Here is a 20,731-nt window from a genome sequence, read left to right on the forward strand (position 1 = left end):
AATAAAGCCCTGAAAAATACTTACGGTAAGACTTAGCCAGATATTTTTGAATTTGCCTTACGTTTCATCTGTATATGCAATTCCAAAGTATTCCTTCTCTTTGAGGTTGAAGTGGGAAGCCACAAGGTCCAGCAAGTCCTTTGACATCAGTTTGGGCTGCAGAGAGAAAAAAAACAACAACACAATTTTGGGCTCAATTATGATTGCCTTTGTCAGTCATGACTTACCATCACACATGTGTCAATTAAGTGATGCATCACTTAATAAAGTAATTGAAATAAGTACATGGCTGACCTTAATGTAGATGCCATTTCAGCTATTGATTTAGAGCAATGACTATACAATTAAACAAAAACCCACGGGAAACAGTAAATGAGCTGGTGTGAGAACACAAGTAAAGGAGAGGGAGGGGGGAGCACAAAAAGATGGATGGAGTTTGTAGATGCTGCTGACAGTGCAGGTACCAATGCCCTCCCCATCCCTCTCTCTACTCTTTTCTCTGACCCACACCTCCACTGCAGCGTCATGCTTTAAAGCTGAATCACTGTGTTGCAGACATGGCTGCAGCTAGCACAATAGCTAATCCAGTGAAGTGATGCCGAGGCTATTTGTGAGAAAAACATTTATTTGTCATCACACAGAAAAGGAGCGGGATGATATTGGAGTGAAGCAGAGGAGTGGGACTGATGCCATGTGCTGACTGGTTTGTCACATCCTGAGTAACAGTACGCCCAACCCTGAGGTTAACCATGGGTGTGCCTCGCTGAGTACATTCATACACACAGCTCCATACACATGCACACATCTAAACCCAAACACTCATCACTCTAAGCACAGAAGGAAAACATGTGTTACAATATTTGAGAAAAAAACAAAAAAACATGATGGATATATCCTCTCTAAAAATAATGCATACAGATCAAAGAAATTCCATACAAATACATTAAAGTGCAGAAGAGCGAGGTTTCAATAACCTCCTCCAATCCATTCACTGCACCACTAGGTTTAGTGTCAGAAGCTACTAAGAGCTATTCAGAGAGAAGGAGGTGATGTCATACAGCCCAAACACACACACACGAGCACGCACGCACACCCACCCACACACACACACACACACTTAAACATCTGCACTGACCTAGATCCAATAAAGGAACGATGCCTACTGTTATTACTGTTAATCTTTGACACATAAAGGCTCTTCAGAGATAAGAATTAAAGAAGAGAGGTTAAGATGAAGATAACATACACATTCACTGTGCCTTATACATGCAATTATAAGAATAAAGCTTAACATAATGTAACACAACGATGGAAGATGATTACTGTATATTCGGTAAATATTATAAGGCTTTCAATAAGATGTAACCTAAAAGGTGGAAACTTGAAATTTTGCCTTTTCCAATTAGATTGCATAATGATACATTAAAATGCAATTTAAGTTACATTTAACTTTGTTTAGTTGGATGCCAAGAAGATATTCAGCATGATGAATGTAGTCTCATAAGGAATAGATGCTCATACCTGACAGATTACAATGACAAAGAAACTATTGTCATCGACTGCTGAAGGCACACAGGAAAACGAGGAAAGGTGAAAATTTTGAAATCGCAACTAATATAATTATTACAATTTACCTATAGTACCAGCATTGCATTACATGATTTTCTGATATTGTGCAGCTAACGTGGGCAGTTCCTCTGACACTGTGTATCTGAGTGAAACTAGCACTGCAAAAACACACAACAGCACCCTCTGTCAAAACAAGTTCTACAATTTGTTCAATCTAACCACAAGCTAACAAGACCACACACAACGTATTCCGTCCAACATGTGAGTATTTATTACACAAAGATGAAGAAAAACCTCAAATCCTCAGATATTGACAAAATATGTCAAATCCGTCATGTTCATGGGAGGCATGCTTTCTTCTAACGACGACTCTACACACTGCATTTGAGATGTAGCCTGAAAAACGCTTTACTTAAGTTCAAGGGAGTTGATTCACAATGTTTGCCCTTCGTCTCTGTGCCCCAGGATCATAGCAAGTGTAGAGAATGACACTTAAATAGAAAGGTCCCAAAAATATCTTACATAATAGCATTCAATTAAACTAAACTGAATTTGGGAAATTTTCTTTGGTGGAAACTTGGTGCTAGATGAACTTTGATATGAGAAGCAGTTTCCTTAATTGTCAAGAGAATTTTAGCATGATCCTCTGACACCAACTGATTGTCTACTGGAAGATAATTCATACTTGGAAGTACTTCACATACTCCACTTCTTCTTAAAAGTAAGGTTATGAAGCAATGCTTTCATTTTTCATTTTTCTTTTTCTAAGCAAAGAGGGAAATTAACAGCTATTTATTCTGAGCACTGACTGTGGGGTTTAAGTTTGGTATGTGAGACTCAACATAAATTGGTACTTCCCTCCAGATCTTGATTGGCACTATTATTTCTCCAAATAGCAGATCAACAAAATACTCTTTGAGAGGCTCAACACATTTCAAACGTTTATGGTTTGGAAGGAGGGTATCTTTACAGTATTAGCAGTAATACATGTTTTGGTTCAGTCTGAGAGACATCGAGGTGGTCTCTCATTACCGCACAACAGTAGACTGCCTTGGCAACAGCACCATTTAAACAACCCCAACCCTATGGTAGCCACCAGCAAGTAGGGAGGCAAAGCCACATTCGTAAACACACGAGTACACAGTTGGAAAAATGAAACAGAGAAGAAGAAAAACCCCCACTATACTGTTAAACATGAAGAATAAATAAGTAATGATGAAAAGAAGCACCAACAGCACTGCTGAGAGTTTTGTGGTGCTTTGTGTCTCCATATTGGTACAAATACCAAGCACACTGTGGATTCCCGTCCAAAGCACATGACAGCTAAATTGAGTTTGGGTTCCTCTCAAGGTGACGATATCAATCTTTTTCCACAAACATGCTCTGAATTTGATTTGTGGCCCTGAACGTATCAGATGTTTAATGTAATGGTGAGAGATATCAACAGTGATATGGACAGTGAATGACAGGCAATACACACACAAACACAGACCCACGAACACAGAAGCCTTTTATCAGATGGAACATCTCCTTGCTAGCTTAGACAGCATTACCTCTAATAGACATTCAGCCTGTGCCTTCTCAGCATCACGGGTAATTAACAGTGTGAGAATTACAGGGCTCTGAGTGTGAGGAGGAGACACACTCAAGACTACCAACAGACAACAACAGACAACAACAGACAACGCACAAATGTAGTTTAGTTGCCTTGTTGGCAGCAAGTTGCTGCTCTGTCTGAGCAAACAGCCTTATATGCCCTTGGTACCTTCAGAGCTGCTCAGATTTATGATTCACTAACAGAAATTACTTATCAGTGGCATCCTTGGAGGAGTATTCATACCAGCTTGAAATTCTCCAAATATTGTTAAGTTGCATCTATTAACTTAAGTTATTATGTTGAGATAATAATTTCCCAATTTTTACATTCAAAATGTCTAAATATTGTGATATGTGTTGCTGTTAATCCCCTTTTGCTCTGATACCTCTAAATAAAAATCTATAGCAACCCACTGCCTTCACAAGTAGCCTAGCTGTTAAAAACAGTCGACTTGTGTGCATAAATACATCTGTTCTGTGAAGGGAACATTTCTGAACAAATAACAGCAACCATTTGGAAGAGGGTGCTCTGGTTAGAGTAGACCAACATTAAACCTTTTGTCTTACATGCAAAGCGATGTAGCACAAAACTAACACTTCACATACAGGTGAGCACATAATCTCCACCGTAACAGATAGCAAGAGCAGCTATATGCTTTAGGGATTATTTTCTTCAGCAGAAGTGAAATAACTGGTCAGAGTTGATGGAAAGATGGATAGAGCTAAGGAGTGAGCAAAAGATTTGACACTGTGGTGGAGGTTCACATTCTTGCAGGGCAACTACTGTAAAGAGTGAACAACAGCTACAATGTAAGGGTTTAAATCAAAGCATATTCATGCATCGGAATGGCCCAGGCAAAATCCAGACTTATAAAATGATGTACACAGATACTACACACCTTGATAGAGCTTTAGCAATTTTGCATAGAAGAATGATTGACCTGTTAAAAACTCGTTACTTGTTCTGAGCTACTGAGAAATGACTGCTTGATTGAGGTGACTGTTGGAAGTTTTAAACAAGTGAATTTGATTTTACCCAATCGCGAACATTTGGCTGTGATGCATGTAAAGCACCAGCTCAGCCGTGAAGGACCATGGCCAACAAGGACTGGATGGGTTTGTTCATTTCCTCCAGTGCTATTGACAAACTGCAACCATCGCAGACGACAATTCAAAACAGCACAGAAAATCATCGGCATAATTCACATAATTCAACCTGGTCAGTCCACTGAGAAACTGAGCTCAATTGAAGAAATTCCAGACAGAGCATTGTAGGGAAATACAAATGAGTTGCATGAAAAGGCAATGACTATGACAGAATGGGCAAACATTCCAGTTTTTAGTGTAATGTGTACCAAAACATGGCATGTAAGGGAGCAGGACATTTGGTAAAGTGGATGACCCGTCGTTCGTAGGAGAAACAAACTGCAGCTCTGAAGTAGTCAGTGAGGTTCTTGGTTTGTATAGATTGTCAACTGTTTTTAATGCTTCTAATGTAAAGTAAGAATATCGTTTCTAACCCCAGTTTTCTTAGTACATTAAAAAGCGAAGAGAAGAAAATTATTCTCTTTGGTCCAACTAACAGCGCGCCAAACTACAAAACATTCACCCAACAAAGAGACACAAAAGTAATAGAAAAAGGGAGAACTGTTTTTTTTTTTATCCATATTTCAGGCCTTTGTCTCATTCCTTCTTAATGCTAATTGTAGTTCCACGCTATTTTGTATACCCTGAAGGCAAACAAGACATTTTAATCCTTTAGACATCTGTAACAGGGCCTGCTTACATGCTACTTAAAAATTATGTTTGTAAGAAAGTGATAACTTCTAATCGTAAAGAAAATAAGAAGAGAACAGTATAAAAGATAAGTGGTATTTTCAGTGAGAGACTACAGAGAAAATCAGATGAGAATGACAAACTGTGGTAGTGGTATGGGACGGAGAGTGATGAGAGCTTAAGTCAGGAATACAGAGAGACAGTAAGAGGGAGAGCAGCAGAACAAACTACCAATTTAAAAGAGCGGATCAGTTCTGGCAGAGTAATCAAATCAGAAAGTCAGCAGACCTATCCTCAGCCCTGCCTTTCATTTTCTCCACTCTATTTCCATCCCTTAGTGTCATCTCCTTTCTCTCCATTCCTTAGCATTCATCTTACATTTGTTTTTCCAGAGAAATTCTTTGATTTTTTTTTAAGTCTTCCCACAGAAATCAGGTAACAGCCAGTCGACAGCGAGCCAAAGAACAGAACATACTTCAGTCTTTTCAGTCAGCAAGTAAGAAGAGAAAATGGAAGTGATTAGCAATCAACAAAAGACACAAATTTAACCTCAGGAAAGGGAAGAAATGCAAGAACAGGACAGATGAGAGCTGAAGAATAACTCTCAAAGGATCGAATCTGTGTTGCAGTGTCCATCTTCTGCCAAGAACAGAGAGATCAGATGAGCAGGAGGAAAGTGCAGTGTCACCTACTGCTCACCAAATTTCCCTTAGTCAGCAATAGTCAAACCCCTTAAGACATCGAGAACTGCATCTCTATTGTGTTAAAATAAATGAGCATCTGTAAAACAGTAAAAAAGAAAAGGAACTCACCTGTACAAGGAGCTCCAGTTTCCTGTCGTCCAGTAAATGGACCTGACACCGCCTTCCCTCTGTCATCTGGGAAAGATAAAAAAAAAAAAAAAAAACACAAGTTTGCTTTTACTTTTGTTGCTTATAAACTATTTACTCATTTCAAAATTATATACTTTTCAAGACATTTAAGCAATCCAGACATTCAAGCACAAAATACTGATATCTTAAGTTAGCTCAGAAAATAACAGTGTGATAATTGGGATACTTTCCTTTTCTGGAGTCATCAGATTTGAGTTAGTTTCTAGAAACTAAATCAGTGAGAAAAATGTGCTGTATGGTACTTAATGGAGCAAAGAGATTTCCATATCAAGGCATATGTCCCACAACCTATCTGATTCTTATAACAGTCACAAAAGTGCATCAAAGTAAGTACTGTGGACTGATGAAACTGCATACATTACATTGTACGATTAAACTGTGATTCCAGCAAATCACTAGAATTAAAATGTGTAACATGGCAAAAGAGATTTCATCAACCAATCGCTGAATTAAAAACGTATTTTAGATTTACTTGTCCACATACTTCAGTGTATTAAACATCAACAGTCTCAACACCAAGCAGAACAACATGTTGCAACCTGGGGCACAAACTGAAAATGTTGTGTCCCAGTGAAGTTTTAACAAGGTTATCTGAACTACACACAATAAGCTAACAGAGACAGTATCCTACTCTCTGTCCTTCTCGCACATTTTTAACATTCCTCCGCGAGCAGGAAATCCATTACCCATCAGTACACTAGCAACCACAGTTAAAAAACTGTAGAGTTAAAGTATGTGATGCTGACAAAGCTCACAGGAGTGTTTGTCTGTGTTGCTGACATCAGGTTTGCTGAACTGCAGAGACAAAAATATATCTACTGTATATCTATGTGTGCCAAGTTCAAATGTAAACAGTGACACAGGTTGCAAAGAAGACACCACCGATTGTGGTAAACAACAATTTACAGCAAATATCTTAAGTAGATAAAGTCAACTGCACAAAGCTGCTAGAAAGGTTTGCATTGTACACTGAAAGCCAAAGACTAAAACAAAAACAAAAAAATAATCTGTCCAGAATTTAAAATCAGCAACCACAGTTCAAATGAACCAACTCTCAAAGAAGTGTGAAGTGCATGCTGCTGCCTATGCGTATCTGTATCCTGCTGCTTCCAGCACATGTGGAGTTTCTCCACGATTTAACAGGAAGCGGGCACCCCAAGGACCACAAACAGCGTCCAGTTACTCCCACATTTCCTTCACATCTGGAAGATGGGGATGCAGTGGGGTGGAGGACAGTGCATGAGGAAAAAGTAAAAAAAAAAAACAACAACAAAGCTCAAGTAATTGATGAGAAGACCTTTCAAAACACAGATCAACACGACAAAAACACAAGTACAACTGCTTTGTAACTCCTCCCCAGGAGGGCACCTGGGGTATATGTAATTTAGTAAGGGTGTGTCAAAAACACCACTACTGTAAGAGTTAAACCAAACTACATTTCTACTTTCTCACAGTTCATCTCTGCTTGCGTAATAGTGTCAGGCTTGGGAGTGAGATTTAGCAAAGAGACGACGGGGAAAAAAGTAGCGAGAGAAGTGCCATTTAGATGTCTTATTTCTCAGCCCAGTGTGAGCTGTCCTGAATGCTCTGAGCAAATGTCCACTGGGTCTACCTCCCCCTCACACACACACTGCTCCCATGTGGTTTGATGGCTTAGATTGGGTGCACCTGTGCACACAGTCAGTGACATGTACACCATTTTTGTTTTTACATTTTTGAACCTTGCTTCACTCTAATCTACCTGCAATGAAGGGCAATTCTGTTGGCGAAGCAGAAGTCATAATCAAATTAAAAAAGCATACAAAATCAGACTGAATATGAGTAGTTACTTGAAAAACGACTGAAAAGTGTAGTGTGTTAAACTGCAATGCAGGCAGACACACACACACACACACACACACACACACTCACTGGCAATCAGCTCCAAGGACCTGGGAAAAGTGCAAACCTTAATGTCAAGGTAACAATTCTCTGCCCCAAGGCTTAAATTAGGGGGTCCAATCTACCAGAAACAGCCCCCCTACTGGTTTTACTTTAATAAAATGTCTTGTGGTATTGGACACATGGTCCTAATCTACTATCCACCACCAAACCAAATGCATTGAAGTCTTTATTAATACTCTGCTGTTACTAAACTACAATATTAGGCATATTTCTAATTATTGATGCCACAAAGCTATCAAAGATTACATTATCAGATTGACTTTTTTAAAAATTTTAGATTAACTGAACACTGATTATAGCATCTTAACTTTACTCACATCAAAATGTGCTGTGAATCCTGGTCGAAAATACTTTGCAATGTCACTGTTGGGATTGTGACAAGCATGTAGAAGCTACATCACCTCATCCTGGTTCGTGGTACATTTCTCAGCCATTTCTTGACAGAAATTAGTAAACACTCACCCTCAAAAGCAACATTTGACAACAAGAGCATAGACATGAAATACCGTTTAACGTACACATGTTCGAAGTGTTTCATAATTTCCCTGAAGCTGACACCAAAATAGCAGCTACACACGGACAGTAAACTGGGGATGCTGCTCGGAGACTATCTGCGACAGAAAGGAACGTTATTACCACATTACCTTGCTAACAAAAGCTTCCTGCGAGGTTCCAACAGAAACACTTGTACCAAAACAGACAGGAAAAACCTGGAGTATTAATCCCAGAAAGAGACGAGTCGAGTTCCAGCCACAAAATCATCGAAAAACATCCGTTTTCCTGGCCGGCCTAGAGGAGGAGACACATCAGCATCCATGTTTGAGCCCATTAGTTAACGTTAGTTACAAGCTGGCTGTGTCCTATAGCAGTGCTGCCTCATGTATTCTTCCCCATTCCAACTTAAAAATATTTTAACTAGGCGCTAATTAAGCGCGGCAGAGGAGGCTGGCTTCTCTCTCATCCCTCCTTCGGAAAACAGAGCCTCACGCTGCTAGTTCCCTCCACCTCCTCCGGTCAGGCAGCCCCCGCTATACCGGCGGCGGCACCGCGCACCGGAGAACCGGGAGACCGTACCAACGGTCAAAGAGCTGCAGGGGCGCAGGGAAGGGGGAGCGTGGCTAGGGAAAAAAATGCGAGCGGTTGTCAGCGATGCTTCTCGTTGTCACCGGAGGTTGCTCCAAAAACACGGGAATAATGGAGGCAAGATGTGGGGGCGGGGAGAGGAGGAGATGAGGGGGAATTTTCTGCAGCGGCTCTCAGCCATGAGAAACTGCAGACCTTTCTGTGGAGTGTGTGCGTGTGTGTGTGTGTAGAGGTGTGTGCTCACACACCCAGACATCTGAGTCTGCAGAGGACCAAGTCTGTCTTTTACATGACTAAAATAACAACGAGCTTTAATTCCATAGTTTGTAGTATTGGAAAAAAACAAAACAAAACAAAAAAAGTAGCCTCCTAAACCACACTGAATTTCATTTGTATTTTTGAAAGATATTGATTAAAAAGGACATCGGTAGTTGCCCGCAGTGAAGTTAGTTTCAAAACTAACTAATTTCACTCCGGTGAAATTAGTTGTTGGATTAATGTCTCCGTTTAGATGAGGCTTAGCTTGGTAATTGCCTTCCTGCGCTATGCCGCTCTAAGGACAGTCTTTTGGCGGTCGTGTGGATCCCCTCCTGTACAATTTGTACCGGGCCAATCAGCGAAGAGGCCGAAGTTGTGAAAGATGACGTCAATTTTCTGCGCTGTCTGCCTGAAGTCAGCAATGGCAGTGGAAAAAGTGAACGGAGCCATGCAGTACCTCCGTTCCACGCTTCCAAATTTTGAATCAACATTAACAGCCATCTTGTTCAGATTGGCATTTCTGTCTTGGCAGGAGTAGAGAATGGTTGTTAACAACGCAGGCAATTTCCGGTAAGCTACATAGTGTCCAACTGGCGCTTTACATACCTCAGAGACAAACATGAGCGATTGGGTAAAATTTAAAACTTCAACAGAGTCCATGCCTCCAGGAACTTCAAGAAGCAATCGTTTCTCCATAGTTGAGAGTCTAGACCCTCTGTATGAAGCAAAGTTTAGTAAAGGGGAATGAGTTAGGGTACATACACACATTGCTAATTGCATATAATTAGTTGAAAATAATATTTTAAACATTTTTCTTAATCCCAATAGAAAATACAAAATGGGCTAAAATCCCTATGTGCAAAATGAGTATAATTGATTATATGAGGTACTAGATCAAATTTAGTCCTGACACTCCCCTGCATCTCCTTGGAAAATCAAAAAAATGTTAAAAAAAAAAAAACCTGAAAAAAACTGCAAAATAAAAGTTTAATTTACTGCCAAAAAGGAAACACACCTCAGACACTAACATCAGTGTCAACAGCAATATCATGTACAACTATGTGGTGAACCTAGCCTTGCATCTGACAGATAACGTATTAGCACTTGTGCCGTTCTCAGTAAAACGTTGTCCTTTCTCAGTAAAACCTTGTTTCCCATTTCAAAAACAGTCTCTGGATCAGAGTTGTTTATAATGCACACAGTCTGCATCTTCACTGGCTGAGAATTAAACCTCATTTTGTCCTGTCTACACCAAAACACAAATCCTGCTCTCAGGTTAGAGCTAAATACTGGCCTTCATCCCACTGCAGCCGTTAGTCTGAGATTTTTTTTTTCTTTTTTTTTTTTCTGTAGCCTAAATTGGGCACTTGTTTTCCCCTTACACAGCTGTGCAGGAGCCGTTGAAACCACAAGATGGTAAAATGCCAAAATACAACCAGTTTTATGGTATGACAAATAAATAGAAATGTGTAGGATAGAAGCAAGTTTAAGCCTGTAATACACAAGCTTGTCTGAATAACTCGAGAAGTCTTTTTCATATATGAAAATGACGTTGTCTTAGGAAAACAGTGCAAGGCCATATGTAAAGCATGCAGCATCAGAGACCAGTTTATTTGTTTGCCTTCTCAGACTCATTCGTTTCAGCCAAATAAAGTTGCAACATGTCTGAAATTTGGACTTAATCTTCACCAGAAATATTTCCTTCTCTGACGTTAAGCAATAAGACACAGTTAAATTTAATGTTCTTGGCATGCTGTCGCTGCCATAGAGCGTTCTGCAATCCCAAATTTCAGCTTAGTTTGCTAAATGTAGCAGGTCACATGAGAAATGAGGAGGAGTATCCTCCATCCTCCCCCCCCTTGATGGATTTTTCTGTTTCTGGATATTTTTGGCCTGCTCCAGACACCGGAAACTGGCCTGTCCAAGTTAAACATCTCCAGATGACTCTTTCTTTGGCTTTAATATAAACACTGGGCTTCTCTTTTTCATTCACCAACTAAATACATATCTCCACCTTTATTGGTAGCTTCCTCGGTTTTATTTGACAAGGACCCAGTTGTTAAATGGAGAAAGATGGGGGGGAAATGAGGGAAAGGTTCTCTGTGGGGAAATGGGACAAGGCTTGTGAGGACAGGGGGAAAAGCCAAAGTGAGCTGATGGATTGTAGTTCCTGTTTGAGATGGATAAGAGTTGGAGTCTGAGTGAGAGGAGGCAAATTCAGCAACTACAACAAGGAGGAAAGACAGGCAGGAAGCACGGGTGGAAGGAACTGTAAAAAATGCTTCTGACTTTGAGAATCCAATCTTTTCAGTGTTTAACCCTCTATCCTTCTTATTCCCTGCCTGCCATTTCCATGACCTGCAGGCAGTATTAGGGTGAATGACTAACAGTTGTGACTGACTTTTGTTATGGAGCCAGTGGACTTCTATTTTTGGCTAGACTGCGGTTGTAATGAGGTGCGGATCTGGTATATTTCAACAGAAGATTGTGTCCAGAGTGGAAAGATCTGAATGGTGAGCTGGTATTAACAATGGGAGCACATAGCAGTCGTGGTGGGTCAATACGGCTCATGATCTTTCCTCGAAAAGTTAACTTCTAATGGTGAAGCATAATATAAACACAACAGAACGGTTAATTGAGGCAGTATGAGGAATCCCTTGAACCCTGTCTGTGGGACGCTGCGGTAGGTAGCTGAGACTGACACACTTGTTCGCTCTCCGAGTTGCTCTGCCGTCAGTTGTCCATATTTATGGAGGCCAAATAAACAATTTCGAGCTCCTCACACTCCGAGCGAGCACAGAGTCTGATACACACAGTCTCATGATGTAATTTATGACAACGAGATTTCCAGAGTTGAAGAGGCTTGTCAGTGCTATTAATGGTACAGCTCCCACAACCAGTGTGCTGCAGGTGAGATTAAAATAGAAGACACATAAAAGCACAAGACAATTCAATAGGATCTAATAATAATAAAAAAAAGAGGAGCTTGAAACCCTTGCCTTCTTTACGTTGCACTTCGGGTGGTGGCATAGTGCAAAGGAGCAGGGAGGGTCATGGAAAGGCAGCCAGGAATGTCTGGAGAAACGACTGACCGGGATAGATCTGTTTTGTTTGTTCAAGTGTGCACATTCATGCATGTGTATGTGTCTCTGCACTCCACCCTTCCTTACCCACGAGTGTCCTTTGGACAGAAATATGGTTCCAGTTAGGCCCCTTTTGAAAATCAGAAACATACTGGCTCTTCAAACAAACTGGAGATATTTCTGTATTCAGCTCTGCTTTGTTCTCATTTTACAACAAACCTCCATTCCCAGAGTTCGACCACAACCCCCCACAACAGCTTTTACATAGAATCACAACACTGAGTGAAACTGACAGATGGAGATGATTATCCCTTTTAAAATACTACCCAGACACTTTCACTGAGGATACTGCTGTAAAATGTTGAAGTCTCCAGCATGGTATATGGAGTCACCTTGTACGGTGGATTTTGTTTGATCCATATTTTTAAGCCATTTGAAACCAGAAGACCCTGAACTACCAGCTGAATTTTTGGGAAGTTTTGACCTGCTGATATGAAATATTAGCTAATTATAATTTCTCATTAAAAGCTATCACTTAGCGGCGTTCATGTTCTTCTCTGGCCACACTGCTGTGAATTGAGATCTTTATGATTTTATGAACTTTTAATCGCAGTTTCCATATAAATTACCTGCAAAATACACTCCTCCATGTAGAAATTTTTATGAAGTTGGCAACTTTTCCTAATCCATCTTCTCCTTTGATGGACAGAGGTTGAAAACCCATTTTACTCCCCCAAAGAGTCTATGCATTGGTGTCATAAGGTTTATTCATGCCATTTAATTAAGCTCTTAAATAGTGGCTCCTAATTAAGTGCTCACTGAATTGTGGTGTTTTTAGATTCCAGTTTACAATAACGATGTTGTCTGCGTAAAATACATTTTTTTAGAACATCCTATTGCAATGACACTGCTATACCACATCCATAAAAAGTTTGTGCTTGTACCATGAGTGTTTTCATGTCTGCAGATGCTCAATTTTATTCTGTATCTGTTTCATAATCTTGTTTTGACGATGGTTTCTGTTGCTTTCACTAAGGTAAAGCAAATACTGGGTCACATAGATGTGCACAAACACTCATGCAGTGCCTGGATTTATTTTTAAAATAGAGAGAAAAAAAAATTCAAACAAGTCCACAGCATACGTCTCCTGAGATGATATCCAAGCCCATAAAAGCCTTTCATGAGCACAGCGTTATGACACAGCGCCACAGTGTGTCCATCTAAGTGAAAATCACTAGTTTGGTGCACACACAGACTCTGCAGCTTGTTGTAATTTTAAGGATCTGCACATGAGCACCACCCACGACTCCTTCAATTTAATTATATTTTCATGAGAACACGTGTTATGATGTTACTTTGTCTCTCCTGATCTTGTCTCTTCTCTTACACATTCTTTAAATGCCTACATAGGCATTCCTATCATAATATATCCTCCATCCTCTGTGGTTTTTTTTTATTAAATAGATCTGAGCAGACCTGGGAACCCGAGAGAGGGTACTGAAGTGATGCTGAGGTAGCAGGGGTGAACACACTCCAGACAGACTAATGAGGTGAGCACAGTGTTTTGTGACAAGCATGTACCAGTGATGTCATGTACTCTGGACTTTTATCTAAATGAAACACAGTCTTCAGTGATTATTGGGGCTGATCTGCACGGATGTAGACGGGCTGTTTGAGCCGTTCACAGGGGAAGGATCTCTTACCCCTACACCTCCTCTCTTCATCTATAATTCATACAGGGAGAAATCACTGTAGACCCCAGTGACCCGGTGTTCACTGATACCACCGGCAATGCATGCACAGAGACGGTGATGTAGACTATCTTTGATTGTCACACATAAATCAGTAAAATGTCTATGCTTTTCTCTTAGGATAGACAAAAACCTGAAGCTTTGGACAATCTTCCTTCTTGACCTCTGCTTCACTGTAATGTTTTCTGTCTTAGCTTGTTTTCATACATCAACATAGACCTACTCCCACACTTGCACCCTCAAAGTTGGACACAAAGCCTGTGGCACAAACTCAAGGGCACTGACTTAAGTCGAGCAGTCAAGCTATGACAGCCTCCGTTTTCTACCCTTTGACTGAATAGAATACCAAACACTCTACTCATTTATCTTGTTGAATAATAAATACAACTGTCTGCATACTCCTATCTAAATTGTCTGTCACAGCTTTAATGCATTCCACTACCCAATTAAACATGTACCCTGGGGTCTAAATAGCAGAAAAGCACAGGCGAAAAATATCCTGGCATGCTTTGTTCTTGGCTGATTTTGTCATCATGTGTGATTAAATGTATATATGCATGTACGTGGGTGGTAATAATCAGATATTCACAGAGGAATATGCTAGTGCTTCGGAACTGACCCGATTTGATTTAACCTTACCGGTGACATGCAAGAAACCCCTCAAACATCTCACAGCTAAAAGTGAGGACTGTGTCAAGCTTTCCTTAGACTGACGTTAGTGACTGCTAGATGGTGAAAAATCATTGTAGACACTATCTAAATTGTCTGTCACAGTTTTAATGCATTCCACTACTTAATTGAAACAACAAAGAAGTTATTTCATCCAAAGGAGGTAATGTTGGCCTTTAAGGTGTAGGATGTGCTAAGTTCTTCATGGAATAAATATTTTTTTCAAGGCTTCAAGGTTACAAGGTTAATTTTTGTTGTTCCATGGACATGACATAATTTTTGTTGCCAAAAATAAAACATAGAAGACACAAGTATGTGAACAATTTTCCATAAAACAAAAATATTGAATATGGTATCTTAACTTACACATATGACTAGAATAATTAAAAGCCAAAACTGCTCAATGCACTGACTTTGTACAGCGTTTTTAAACCTTAACTCTTGTAACATTTTTATGCTTTCAAAGAGCCTTACTTTCGCTGGGTCACATAGAAATCACTGAATTTACAAACAACAGTACCTATCAGTCCATCCACACTGGGATGTTCAAATATGTACCGAGTGCCAGCCTCTCCCCCGAAGGCAAACAAAAGTTGTCATGACAATGTTTCAGAAGGCCCAGCCAACTCTGCATGCACACTGTGCCAGAAATGTAGGACGCTTGCAGGAGGAGGCACTGTAACACAAAAAGTAGAAGTACCCAGAAAAGTATTCCCTCACAATATAATACAAAGAAGCTCATGACAGTATCACAATCCCAGGATAGCAAAGAGAATCTTGGTCTAGAATGTCGATAGAGACTTGAAATTACCTTTTTTTTAAAAAATAAATAAATAAATTAACCCCCTTCTGCTCATTCCACCTACTCCACACAAATGCATGTTTCAGCAATAAAACAAAGAGAGAAGAAATTCACAGGGGGAGTGTCTGAGGAGGGTAGAAGAGAACAAAAGAGAAAAAAAAATGAAGATAAAGTAGGCAGACATATAGAGGGAACATCATAAATAATAGTAATATTAAAAAGCAGCTGGTGATGAGAAATTTGATGTGACAAAGTGAGCAGAGTGCAGACTGAGACTTTTCTTCTTCTTCCTCCAGCATCTATTTTGAAGTATTGACTAACAGTGGAGCCAAAAGGAACTGTTATCCCATCCACAGCGCTCTGCAGTCAAGATTTATCAATCCATAGTGTTGGCTCATTGCAGCTGAGCTCCATTTCTGCACGCCTGATTCCTCTGAGGTGGGGCAATGAAAAATGACCCGGCTCATCTGCAGGGAGAGCCTTTGGCAGCTGTGTGTGTTCTCTGTGCGAGTGTGGGCGCAATTTCTCCAGTCTAAGGGGAATCTCGTCACCAGTAAGGGTATTAAATATCTTCCATTTGGCCATTTGGCCTCGAGGAGAGCCAGAGTCTGAAGGTATAGGTAGAAAATGTCAGCTCAGTAAATAAAAACACACAATCCATCAATCACAGTTGCAGATGTGAAGGGGGTTGACTTTTTTTATATTCTTATGCATTTCAGGTTGTCATTTTTCAAACTGTTTATTTAAAGCTTAAAATTATGAATAAATGTTTAACTTACACAGGTTTTGACAAATGTGCACATGTACATATTGTGTTTTTCTGACCTATAGATGTAGATACCAAAATTTGCTGCCCAATCTTTCAAAGCCGACCAAACTTCTACTTGGCAAACACACATAGACCCAACATTGGAGGACATGATATCAAATGAAATAAAGGATCTGGGAGTCCCTCAGAGGGATTTCCTCAGATATTTACCAGATTCCCTTGGTAATCCTCTGGGATTACCATTCTACACTGAGTCCCTAACCTCTGAACTTAAAACATTGTAAGCTCTTACATCCCCACAAATAACGCCATAGTTAAATCTATCAGATCATTCAACAGGAGATGACCACCCTCAAGAAACCTCATATTATATTCACTTTGGCTAAGATTGAGACACGCTTAGAAGATTTAAACGGGTGCCTGCCAGATGTACCATCTAGGCTGCTCAATGTTAACCTGGTTTATAGTGAATCAAATAAATCATGTTAAAATGCGAACAGAATCAAACATGGTTTCTGGCTGCAGACTGCAAGAGCTTCAGTGCTCATTGCACAGGTCCGCCAAATTTGACACCAAATTTGACGTCATTGGTCATCCCTGTTTAAACAGCAGATTCAAAACAAACACGGCACACAAAAAGTCTGGTTCAGTAATACCTGAGCAAGGTTATACATGTTTATTCTAGTGGTTGAAAGTACGGGACTAGTTCAAGTCAAGCAGAGACAAATGCGGAAATTTGGATGCTCTGTAAAGTCTGGTTGTATACCACTCCAGCGAAAGGACAGTGCAGTCTGTGTAGACTGCACTCGTTGTGTAAATGTAATTTCTTGGTTTTCTACTTATAAATGATACTCAAAAACTTCTTACACATAGTCATAATAGGGTATTCTTATGTAAAAATTTTGAAGAAATTTGTAGAGAGAAAGTAAACTTGGAGAATGAGAAGTCTGATTCTGGTTGCACACCATGGATTTAAGTGCACAAGCATGCAATTAATCAAACGAGTTGCCATCTCATCAAGCAATCTGACAAACTGTCACATTGCCAGAGAAATTAAAGTCTGTGATGACTAAGAAGCTTACAGTACGAAGCCACTATGTTGACTCAGTGAGCTATTTATACTGAAGGGCTGCTGCTGCTTTAATATTTAAAATGCTGAGATGCTGTAAATCGGCAGGCTATTCATAAAACAAGTTCATATCAACAAAATATGTATGAAAGATTAATGTTTGATCACAATTTATGATTTATTGAGTGGCCTGTAAAAAGTAAAGCGCACGATTTAGCTTTTGAGGAATCTCCACAGGAGACATTTTCTTTACCCTGTTTTCAGATGCCAGTAAACCTTGGCTTCAATTTCACACACGATCTCTCACAATTACACTCACACACTAAACATGTGATAAATCTGGGAATGGACCAGTGGAAATATTTTTCAGACAAACTATGCAAATAGAGCCGTATCCCCGGGGGGACACTGTAAACGGCTTTAACCATCAGCTGGGCTTCAGGCATGTATGTGTGTCTGTATGTGCAAGGATATCAAACACAAACATGCCTCAAGGTAGTTGCCAACAAATTAGAAAATTGCAGATAAAATAAACAAAGCAGAGGGAAATGGCCTCCCTTTTGAAAAGTTCCCACTGCTGGTTCTGGGAAAAAATTTTCTCACATTCAGATCATGACTCTGGCAGGGCGAGTAAAGACTGCTGGGAGACGGCAGTAACGATCAAAATGCCTCAGTAGGAAGTCACAAGTTCAGTGTCATTCTTCGTCCAACAGTTACTTGGATGGGAAGCATGGAAAAAAAAAACAGAGGAAAGCTGGGAATTAACACAGATTCCCCCATTCTGGGTATATACTTACCTCTCACTGGGGCATTTACTGGCCATTGCTTCAGTGGAATATGAGAACAAAGGAATGATAAAGTGAACATGAGAGGCAGATGGACTACATAAAAATAACTGAGTAAAGGTTGCTGACAACCACCCAACATTAAAGAAATCCACTTGCTTAGAGAAAAACCCACCGTGGTTTGACTGAGAGCCCAGAGCTCGCCAGACCACAAAACAAAGGACTTAATTGAACAGCTACAAGTGAGCTGAGACCATGACAGAAGAAAAATTGAGCAACTCAGATGCTTAGTGTCTGTTTGTCTCTGGTTTGTATCGTAGTGGCGCACATCAATGGGATTTGGAATATGATTTATGACAGAGCTGTTCTCAAAGGAAACCAGACCAGATGAGTTCAGTGGGAGTTAACTGGCCTGCTTTTCAATGTGCACGTCATGCAGGCCAGCCTACAAGCAAGCGGCAGGGAATAATGAATATGCATGATCAGTGGGACATGATTTGAGACTTTAAATATGTATAAAACTTTCCACTGGGGTACCGTTGCTAGGAAACAGATAGGCTCAAAGTTTGTTGTTTGGCCTCTAGGAGAACCAGCTTCCTGCCAGCTCTTCTTATTAGTAATTGTTGTGACAGGAAATAAATGAGTGTAAGTAGGATGTTTATCTTGTTGAGTTTTTTTTTTAAAAAGGGGATGACGAACCCTCTAGAGCTTGTTCACGTCACTTCAATTTATTAAGAACAAAATAATGCAGATGTTGGTCATGTAAGCTGGAAGATAACATGTTGAGGTACGGCACCTTACAAAGGTATTCACACTTTTTCATCTATTTAAGTACATTCACAAACTTCATGTTTTATGTTTTAGACCAACACAAAGTAGTACATAACTGTCAAATGGAAAAAAAATCCCACATGGTTTTTCATGTTTTGCTTAGAATCAGTTGCAGCTGCAAGTCTTTCACCAGTTTGAATTGATTTGCAAATCTTCTTTGCAAAATAGCTCCAGCTCTGCCAGACTGGAGGAGCATTTGTTACCATTAATTGTCTAGTCTTAGCACAAGTTATGTTTAGGTCTGACATTTGACTGGACCAGTCTATTGATCTAAACCAGTTGTCTGCATGTTGCTAAAAATTGCAGCTTGTACAAGGTGTTCCTGAAAGATTGTTCATTATTTATCTCCATTTATCTTCATAGCACCTTGTTCAACTTCTTTGTCTGTGTATCAGCATAAAAGGTCCAAAATGTTTAACCAAAAAAAACAAAACAAAAAAAAAAGCTTTGTATCCTTCTTCCATTTTAAAATGATGCCCTACGTTGTGTTGCTCTGTCTCAAAAATTGAATAGAGGTTGGAGCATGCAACCTGACAAAAATGTATTAACGTATATGAATACTTTTGCCAGACACTGTAAATATGATCCTTGCAAGTCAAAGGAAGCCCAACCACCTGTGTTTGTTATAGTTCTTGCACTTGCTGCTTGCAGGATATCCTTCCTTTGGGACTGTGGGTTGTGGGGGGTGCGTTGCAAGGAGAAGGGGAGGGAGCGAGACAAAGGACAGATACAATGAACACAGCTGAGATCAGTGTGAGTCTAAACAACACGAGAAATGACAAATAAGTACCTAGAGACATTGTCTAGCACAGCACAGCAGAACACCGTCCTGGCACGCCTGCTGGTCCTAACCCTCTTTACAGGGTCACAACACAAGAGGAAAATGTGTGACTGGAGGCTGTTGAGTCAATATTACTCAGTCTGATGTATGAAAGTGTAAACACACGGCTGAGCTCTCAAAAGGGAAATAAGTGCATGTCTGTGCGAACAAATAACATTTTACAAATGGTACAAATCTGCTGGTTGGTGTAGCACTGCAGCTTCATCACACGGGATGCTGCTTCACACAAAGATGCAAAGCACTGCAGGTGTAACGCACACCCTTAGGTGTAGTAAAATATCTTGACCAGGGACATGGACTGGGCTACTTGGATGCCGGAGATGGATTTATCTGGCAGTCTGGACTAAAAAAGTGAAAGAATTTAGGAAGGAAAAACAGAAAGTTTGTTGTTGGGAGGAATTACGACAAATATGGAAAGACTTTGATCACTTCAAAGGAACAAGAGAAGAAGACAGAGAGTGAAAATTGACAAAGTTAAACTCCTCTCAGTTTATGTCAGTCTGTCTCTCCTGTGTGTCTTGATTTTGTAAGGCTGTGTTTCTCATTAACTGTTATATAGAAGGCAGGAGGATCTCCATCCTGTTTCCTGACGCATTGACCCCCTCCCTCTCCACCTATGCAACTTTTTTCACTATTAATCGCTCCACCTTGGAATATATCTCTCTGTATTAAAGGCGGGTAACTTGTCAAAACGCTTCAGTGGAATTACTCCAAAAAGAGCAGCTGGGAGCCGATTTACCGATTGGCCGTGTCTCTAAAGTAGGAGGGGGTGTTAACTAAGGATGATGTTTAAAATAATTGCAGCTTCCTCTGATTGTGTTCTCCTCCCTCAGGACGCTTAGTCTAAGGAGCTACATCGGACCACATTTAAACGCAAAAGTCAAAACAACAACTCAGCTACTCCTCTCTCGAGAGCAAAGAAGAATGCATAGGAAAAAAGCAGGAAAGCACACATGGTGGGGGTGCGTGTGTGAGTGTGTTTATCTTAGAGTGCATGTACAGTTGAAACCAG

The 20,731-nt window shown here is 40.2% G+C and overlaps 1 protein-coding gene across 10 annotated transcripts in view; it reads right to left on the bottom strand.

Moving 5' to 3' along the window:
• frmd4a (FERM domain containing 4A) overlaps nucleotides 1–20,731 on the bottom strand; it is a 113,763-nt gene that overhangs the window by 33,616 nt on the left and 59,416 nt on the right. For 9 of the 10 annotated variants that reach the window (XM_016668128.1, XM_016668129.1, XM_016668126.1 and 6 more), the window contains exons 2-3: nucleotides 5,754–5,819; nucleotides 62–156 (exon numbers count right to left, since the gene is read on the bottom strand). In XM_016668128.1, the coding sequence (XP_016523614.1) occupies nucleotides 62–156; nucleotides 5,754–5,819 (161 nt within the window). Of the gene's footprint in view, nucleotides 1–61; nucleotides 157–5,753; nucleotides 5,820–8,422; nucleotides 8,950–20,731 lie in introns of those variants that run through there. The other variant, XM_016668130.1, reaches the window with a different exon arrangement.

This window comes from Poecilia formosa, unplaced genomic scaffold (assembly GCF_000485575.1).
Source record: "Poecilia formosa unplaced genomic scaffold, Poecilia_formosa-5.1.2 Scaffold13, whole genome shotgun sequence".
Lineage (NCBI taxonomy): Eukaryota > Metazoa > Chordata > Actinopteri > Cyprinodontiformes > Poeciliidae > Poecilia > Poecilia formosa.